This window comes from Eubalaena glacialis, chromosome 4 (assembly GCF_028564815.1).
Source record: "Eubalaena glacialis isolate mEubGla1 chromosome 4, mEubGla1.1.hap2.+ XY, whole genome shotgun sequence".
In the NCBI taxonomy this organism is placed as follows: domain Eukaryota; kingdom Metazoa; phylum Chordata; class Mammalia; order Artiodactyla; family Balaenidae; genus Eubalaena; species Eubalaena glacialis.
In genome coordinates, this window is record NC_083719.1 from 127,049,884 (window position 1) to 127,058,726 (window position 8,843).

The 8,843-nt window shown below is 45.7% G+C and overlaps 1 protein-coding gene across 2 annotated transcripts in view; it reads right to left on the reverse strand.

Moving 5' to 3' along the window:
• PDE6A (phosphodiesterase 6A) overlaps window positions 1-8,629 on the reverse strand; it is a 65,668-nt gene extending 57,039 nt beyond the window's left edge. The window contains exons 1-2 of one of the 2 annotated variants that reach the window (XM_061188329.1): window positions 8,156-8,629; window positions 387-539 (exon numbers count right to left, since the gene is read on the reverse strand). In XM_061188329.1, coding sequence (XP_061044312.1) covers window positions 387-539; window positions 8,156-8,629 — 627 coding nt within the window. The remainder of the gene's footprint in view (window positions 1-386; window positions 540-8,155) is intronic. The other variant, XM_061188330.1, reaches the window with a different exon arrangement.
• Between the last annotated feature and the right edge of the window lie 214 nt (window positions 8,630-8,843).

Consider the following 8,843-nt stretch of genomic DNA (forward strand, 5'->3'; position numbering starts at 1 on the left):
GCCCTGTGATAAGTCATTTATGTATGTTATCTTACTTGGTCATCACAACTACCTCAAGAGATACTATAGATACTCTATATAAGAGATACTAAAAAATCATCTCCATTTTACAAATAAGAAAACTGAGGTTCAGAGAAATTATGTAACATGCCCAAGTCAAACAGATATTAGCAGAACCAGAACAATTATCCCTATGTTCTTGGCTCCAAAGTCCAACATCTTAATGATTATCCTGCCCTGCCTTCCTCACAGAGCATCAGACTACTAACTTCTTTGTGTTACAGATGGGGAAACCGAGGCCAGGCCAAATAGCAAGGGTCAGAGGATTTGTGAGCTGGGAGAATGTGCTAGCATGGCCACCCCAGCAATTTCTAAAGCATTCTTACCTCTTCATCTCTCTTGGTGAAGTGGGGCCCGTCCACTTTATTCACAGCCATGATTATGGCCACCACGTCCTTCCCATTCATTATGGGAGAAGCCAAGATGTTCTTAGTCTGATACTCTGTGAGGGTGTCCACGAAGTCACAGAAATGCTCATCCTGAAGGAAGACAGGGACAAGCCTGAGTGGGCAGATGAAGAGCAAAGACAGTAAAACAACACAGAGCCCCAGGTGCCCATGGTAGGGGTAGGGTAAGGGGGCTCCCCATTCTCTTGTTGACAAAAGAATGAAGACATTTCCATCTACTCCACTTCAGCGGGGGAAGGCAATTAGAGATGATTTCTGCCCTGGAAACCTCCAAAATCCAGTAGAAGAAAGTCTGAAATACGACCCACTAAGGGCTGTGGAGACAATGTGAGCACAGCGCTGTAGGGGCCCAAGGATGGGGGTGGAAGGTTGACTTTATCTGTGGAGGAAGGTTTCGAGAAGGCTCTCTTGAGGTGATGGCAGTTTCACCCAAAATAGAAACTTGAGTGCGGAAAAGACCTTAGTGAGTATAATAATCACAGTCACTAGCAGGTATTGTGTGTGGCGCTTTGCCTGCATCAGCTCACTTTATTCCTCCCAATAACCTGTGAGTTGGGACCATTAGTAGTCCATCTTACAGCGGGGGAAACTGAAACTCAAGAAAGTTAACGTTACTTACTACTTGTTTGTGTGTGTGATTCCAGAACCTGCCCTCAGCTCTGCTGCCTTTCAGGGAAGGCTGGATAAGGGCAGACCTGGGTCTAGGTCATTGAACCAAATAATTTGTTACTTTCAGCTTTTTTCGCAATCCAGTTCTAGCACCACACAGACAGTCCAGTGGATATCCCCATTTCACAAATCTTTTTTTTTTTTTTTTTTTTTTTTGGCTAAGTTGGGTCTTCGTTGCTGCACGCGGGCTTTCTCTAGTTGCGTGGAGCGGGGGCTACTCTTTGTTGCAGTGCGTGGGCTTCTCATTGCCGTGGCTTGTCTTGTTGCGGAGCATGGGCTCTAGGTGTGCAGGCTTCAATAGTTGTGGCTCGCGGGCTCAGTAGTTGTAACACGTGGGCTCAGTAGTTGTGGCTTGTGGGCTCTAGAGCGCAGGCTCAGTAGTTGTGGCGCACGGGCTTAGTTGCTCTGCGGCATGTGGGATCTTCCCGGACCAGGGCTCGAACTCTTGTCCCCTGCATTGGCTGGCGGATTCTTAACCACTGCGCCACCCGGGAAGCCCCCCATTTCACAAATCTTAATGGAAGTCCCACTTTGTGTCAGGCCTTAGGCTAAGTGCTAGGGATACAGAGAAGACTAAGATTCAGGCCAGCACACGGATAAATCAGTAATAGTAATACAGGACATAAGTGTTGCCTCAAAGCAGTGGAAATACAGAGCAGCACACACCCCCCACACCTCACCCTGAAGGCAAACATGGAGGCCAGTACAGGGCGTTGCAGTCCGGGTGGTCAGAAAAGGGAGACAGAACCCGAATTGTCTTAAATCCCAAAGAATCCACCTTTCTGTTTCCTGGTAGCACTGTGATGTTTCCCAACGGTCAGCATTGCTTGGACACAAGCCAGCCCAGACATGTACAGTTCATGCTGTTCTGAGAAGGGAAATGTATTTCATAGAGCCAATTCACAGAGCTTTGCTAGAACCGGGTGTGTGGTATTTTTTCCACAATGTAGAAGTTCAGAGTGTGGTGCTCTGCATCTGTTAATTTCTTCCAGTTGGAGTGGGATTAAATAAACAGGCACTATTGTCAAGGAAGCTGTCTCAAACCAGGTGAAGGGTAAAGGAATTAAGAGAAGCCTGTAGTGCTCTACTTGAATTAGTGTTCAAGGATTAAGCAAAACCTCTAAAGAGGCATTAGCCACAGCGGTTTTCCACGTCACTCTCTAAGGACACTGATGAATCGCTAAACACAGGCCTGAGTGGGGCATGCTCAGATTCATTTCATGAAGTCAGTTCAGTCTTGCAATATTTACTTCCGTCAAGGAAAACAGTACTTGGGCCTTACCCTCATCTGAGGCAGATATTACTAAATCTACCAGTACCTTCTCTCCCACTGAGTTCTCGGCCCTGGAACTTTCTCACAAATAGTACAGCTGCCAATTGACTGGTGTTTGCATAGTCATTGTCATCCTTATAGTTTCAGCATATACAGTGTTCTAAACAACCATGTCATAGAACCTCAGCTTATCAGAGAAGGAGGGGCCTTAGAAACAATTTAGCTCAAACTGTTTATTTTAAAGCCCAGGAATCAGAAGTCGAGCTAAGGAAAGCCCAAAGTCGTTCATTCATTCAGTTAGCATTAACAGAGTGCCTTCTAATGTATGCTAGGCACTGTTCTAGACCCTCAGGTTAGGCAGTGAACAAGAGGGGTGAATGTCTTTCCCTAGTGAAGCTTCCATTCAAATGGGGTGGGCAGACAAAAAGCAAGTAAACAGCTGCTTTGAAGGAGAGAAACTGGATGATGCTATAGACAGTGATTCAAGTGGTGGCAGATTGAAGCTGCTTTGGTCAGTCATGGTGGGTAGGGACGCTTCTCCAAGAGGTAAGCAGAGAGCTGAAGGCTCAGAGGAGCCAGGCAGGTGACATGCATTCCAAGCAGAGAGCACAGAGAATGCAAAGCCCAGGAGAGGGCAGTGAGTTGGCTGATCTGAAAAACAGGAAGAAGACCAGTGTAGCGAGGGAGATTGGAGGGTACGGAAGTCAGAGAGACGGGCAGAGGCCTTATCTGACAGGGCATTGGAGGCCACCGTAAAGAGCTTAGATTTTATTCCAATGTAATGCAAGACTGCTTCTCATTCCTGGAAACCCCAGCTCCTCTTTTCAAACATTCGCAGTGCCAAGCTCTGTTGCATCCCATGATGACATCTATTTATTGGATAATAATGATGTACTTGGCCCAGAGCCAGACAGTTCATTAACTCTCACATCTGCCCTGTCACACAGAATTCTCTCCTTCCCTGTTTTATAGACAATTATTCCCCTGCTGGTAAATGGCACAGCCACTGCATTCATTCATTCACTTATATTTACTGAGCACTGGCTCTGTGAGAGGCATTGGATATGCCAAGACCAGTAAGAAAGGTGAGTTATCAATGGGTTATCACTGTACAGTGGGGACATCATGTAAAACATGCACTCACAATTCAAACCATAATGTGAAGGAGGCCCCCACCGGATGGGTGATGTCCTGGGGCCCCAGGAGGGAGGGACTTGTTCTCTGAGTGGCTTCATGAACCAGTCAGTAAACTGTCAGTAGCCGAAACCTCTCTGAGCCTCAGTTTTCCTTGTGGTAAAATTGGAGTGTTGGACCAGGTCCTCCACGAGGTTTCTTTCCGGCCTGGCATGCTGGGTTCCAGGTGTCATAGTGAGGGAAGGAGAGCAAGACAACAGATGTAAGAGTCTCTGGAAATGGCAGTGTTTTCAGGTTCAGTCTTCAGAAGTGGGATTTGTCAGTGTCTAGAAAAAGCTCATTGTTCTCCTTTACTCTCACACTACTGCCACACTCACAACACTTCTCACACTAGATGCGTAGGTGTTTTTTTCCACACTGGCCAATTCTCTGACACTAGCTGGGTATCCAACAATTCAGTTCAGTTCTGACACTGTTTACCTGGAGAATCAGAACCTACCTGTGAAAGGGTTCAGTCCCAGAAGACTGCCCCCACTTCAGATACCAATCACAGGTCACAGGTTGCCATCTATACCTCTGCCTGACTGACTATAAATCGAGGTTCCTCCTTGGGTTTGATAACTTGCTAGAACAGCTCATAGATCTCAGGGAAGTATTTACATTTACAGGTTTATTGTATAATAAGGGTACAGGTGAACAGTCCGATGAAGAGATACATAAGGTGAGATCCAGAAGGGTCCTGCGTGCAGGAGCTTCTGTCCCCCTGGAGTTGGGGTATGCGCCACCCTCCCAGCACATGCATGTGTTCACCAATCCAGAAGCTCTGTGAACCCTGTACTTTTACGGATTTTTATGGCAGTTTCGTCACAAAGGCATGATAGATTATTAACTCCATTTCCAGCCCCTCTCCTCGCTTAAGAGAATGGGGGATGGGCTGAAAGTTCCAAGTGTCTAATCATGCCTTGATCTTTCTCATGACCGGCCCCCATCCAGGAGCCCACCAAGAGTCCCCACATTAGAACAAAAGACCACTGACCACCTAGGAAATTCCAAGGGATTTAGGAGCTCAGTGTCAGGTGGTTCTATCACTCAGGAAATTACAAGGATCAGTTCTGTGCCAGGAACCAGGACAAAGACCAAATAAATATTTCTTTTTATAAATCACAATATCACAGCCCACTGGGAAAGGGCCATCATTTATTCATTCACTCAATAAACTGTAATGAGTACCCACTCTGTCCCAGGCACTGGACTAGGTCTGGGGACCAGTGGTAAATAAGACGCACAGGAACAAACAGGCCTTGTGGGCTTTCCTAAGGAGAAAGGGTAAAGAATAAATACATAAACAAATACTGAATGGCAAGTAGGGTTGCCAGATTTAGCAGATAAACACAGGATGACTAATTAAATTTGAATTTCAAGTAAGTAATTTTTTAGTATATCGTAAATATTGCAGAGGGTGTACGGTAGTGTGAGCTTGACACTTCTTGTAGTTTTTTGTTTGTTTGTTTGTTTCCACTTTTGTCATGTAAGTGCATGACTTAGGCTTTGATTGCTGAAACATCCACCTCAAAGACGGCTATTTGGCTATCTCAAATAAACACACTGTCAGCCTCACACGAGATAAAGAGCCAGGCTACCTCCTCCCACTGAGGCTCCTTTGTTTTGAAGATCTTGGTTGATCTCGATAACTGATCATTTGGGGCCACTTTTTGTTTTCTAATTTCTCTTACCATGATTTAAATTTCTGCTCTTATGTTTTAAATTAACTAATAAAGAGTGAGCCTGTGAAAACCTATGCCCCTACCCTCGACCCCCATAAAAACCCTAGGCTGGACCCCACTCTCCCTCTCTACCTGAGACCTCCCTGTGTGGCCCCAGGTGTGCTATGTAATTTCCAGGTCTTGTAAGTAATAAACCTTTATTTTTTCAAAGTTTCCTGATGGTTAGTGCTGAAGGGTATCTTGCATTCATCATAAGAACCACGAGGCCTGGTCCAACCACAACATTGATTATTGGCAGTTTGAGACGGCACAAAACGCATACTAAAATAGTACTCTTTGTTTATCTAAAATTCAAATTTAACTGGGCATATTATATTTTATCTGGCAGCCCTAACGACAAGTCTCCCTGAGGAGATCCCAAGGATAAGTAGGAATGTGCTAGGGCATGGGAGCCACATTACAACCCTGGGAAACTCCGTTCATGGTTTCACATTTTTAAAATTCAGTGATTATAAGCATGTCCCAGGTTTTGGGGGGCGGGGGTGGAGCTAAAGGCTAAGAGTATCACTTGTTGGTGGTTCAGGGATGACCCAGACCCCAGTCTACACCATGTTCCTGCTCCTTCTCCAACCAACTCCCAGTTTCTATCCAAAGGCCCAAATAAAGTACGATATCTCAAGGAAGAACACATGCACGTGTGGAGGACACAGGCTTGCTGACCTGGACTGACTTCATTCCAAGCCTGAGGCACCCACCAAGGAGGCTGCATGTCCAGAAATCTTCTGGGGAAGCACAGCCATCACTTCCAGAGTGAACTTCAGGGCTGAACAGGAAACAGCAAGCTGTTCCTTAGTGCAGGGCTCAGCAAACTCTTAGGGATATTTTAGAATTAGAGAACCTTCCTAAATCCTCAATCCCTCAACACCAGGGTCCATAGAAGCTTTCGGCACCTCTGTTCTCTCTTTTCCCCACAAATAGAATCTAAACTGAAAGCTCCAGAAGGGCAGGACTGGATTCTTCTCCAAATCCCATGCAGACCTGGTACAGCATTCATCCCTTAGAATAAATAGATCCTTAACAGCAACAACAAAATAGTAATAATATTAACAAGGAGGAGGAGCTGCCAGTAAGAGCCATTACTATGTGCCAAGAACTTTGCTAGATGAGAAATAATTCCCTCATTTGATCCTACAACAGCACTTAGAGAAACTAGGTATCTCCCTCCATTTTATAAATTAGGAAGTGAGCCCAAACAGGCTAAACAATTTGCCAAGGCCATGTTCTTAGAAAGTGACTGAGTCTTGATTCACACCCAGATCTGACCTCAAAGCTTAACATCTTAACTTTCTGCCATGCGATTTGAAATGACCTGTTGTAAACTGCACTTCGTTTAATGCCCTTGTATTTTAGATAAGGAGGAGGTATAGAACAGCAGAGCAGTGAAGGGTGTGGGCACCAGCCAGAGTGCCTGAATTCAAATCCCTGCTCTGCCACTTTCTATCTCTGTGACTTAACTTTTCTGGATTTCAGTTTCATCATCTGTAAAACAGGGATGATCAGTTATAAGACTGTGACAACCCATGTTGTCTACAGTTAAAGTCTAGAGAGAATTGAAGGGAAAACAGACTCTAATCCAGTTGGATGAGTCCTCAGGGAAGCCCCCTGTGTGCAGAACCATTACCCTTACCCCTGGAGGGCCAAGGAGAGATGAACCCCGTGGGAGACCTAGCCCAGTGTGCTTCAAAGAAAACCATTTCCCACAAAGGCCCAGGTGTTAAAGGGATTATTGCATAATTACTTGATTGTGAGTCTTTTTGCCAAGCGTTTACTGAGCATCTGCTTTGTCCCAGACATTTGCTGGGTCCTGCGGATAAAGTGAAGAATAAGGCAGGCATGGTCCCTGGCCTCCAGGGCTTATTGTGATAGATGGTTTTAGGAAGGAAACTAACAGAGGGACCTGGGAGGGTCTCTCTGAGGAAGTGAACTTTAAGCTGAGATCTGAAGGATGAGTAGGAATTGACCCTGGCAGAGAGCTATGGGGAGAACTGCATTAAGTGATTTGCTCTAGGTGATCAAAGAAGTCTTTGTCAGAGCTGCCAGGAGAATCCCATGGAACCCTGGACTCTTAGAAGACAGAGCCAAGTGCTTAACCAAGTGGTCAATTTGACATTTCTGTGATGGGACAGACTGCCATCCTATGTCCCTCGATGCAAAGCATGAAGAAAAACACAACATTCCTTCTATGATATACCTGCCAGAAATGCATAGCCTGAATCTAAACATGAAGACACTTCAGACAAGCCCAAATGGAGGGACATTTCTACAGAATAGTTGGCCCGCACCCTTCAAAAACATAAGCATCATGGAAAACAAAGATAGATCAAGAAACTGTTTCAGATTGGAGGAGACTAAAGAGACAGTGCTATGTGGGCATCATTGAGATGATTGGCAAAAACTGAATATGGACTGTTTATTAGATAATAGTATTGTATCAGTGTCACATTTCCTGAATTTGATCATTGTACTTTGGATAGGTAAGAAATGTCCTTGTTCTGGAAATACACAGCAAAGTACCTGTAGTTAAAAGGATATGTTGACTTCTGAATGGGTCAGAAAAAATGGAGACATAAAGCAAATGTGGTAAGTTGTGAACAGTTGGTGAATTTGGATGAAAGATATACAGTTCTTGGTACTATTTTTGAACTCTTCTAAATTTGATTATTTTTTTCAAAATAGAAAGTTATCAGTAAACAAGTAAAGAAAGAAAGAAAAGTGCCAAGTTGTCACCAGCCCAGTCTTGGTGGCTAGCAGCTCCCCATCCCACTTGCACCCCAGAACCCCCATGGAATAATGCGTCCCTGCCCTCCCTCTCATGGGGAAGAGGTTACCTCCTCTGTGTTGGGGACGTTCACGATCTTTTTAGAGAGTGCGACGTGGCCCACCACTCCCATGTCCAGGGGGAACACGATCTCCGAGTCGGGCACCACCAGGCACTCCTCGAGGACAGCATCCTTGTGGACGTTGAAGAGCCGGGTGGCCAGCTCCGCAATGCCATTTCGGGCCCTGTACATGAACAGGCTCATGCGGTCTGCCTGCAGGAGGAAACACAGCTTCTTCATGACGTTGAAGATGCATTTCTCGGCCTGCAAATTCTCCTGAAAGTCCCGCAGGAGGTCGAAGATGATTTCACTCTCCTCCACGCTGCTCAGCGAGTGGTAGTTGCTGAAGTCCACGGCTGCCTCCCCGGGCCCCAGGAGGTCTGAGATGACCTTGGCCCGATAGCGGAGGTTGTAGTACTTTTTGGCAAAGCCAACATTGGAGTCCAGGAACTTCTCCACCTCCTCCGCCGTCACCTCGCCCATGGCTGGGAATTCTACTGCTTATTTCTGTGGAGGGGGCTGAGGCTGGCCTCTTTTTTTGTGACAAAACTGAGTCAGGATGTGTTCTGCTCCAACCCAGACTTCTCTGGGTCTTGTCTGTGAATCTCACTGGTGTGGCTGCAGAGGAGAGAGAGTGCGCTTGGGAGATTAAATCATTAATATTTCCTCAGAACAAGGATTATGAGGATTAGGGTGT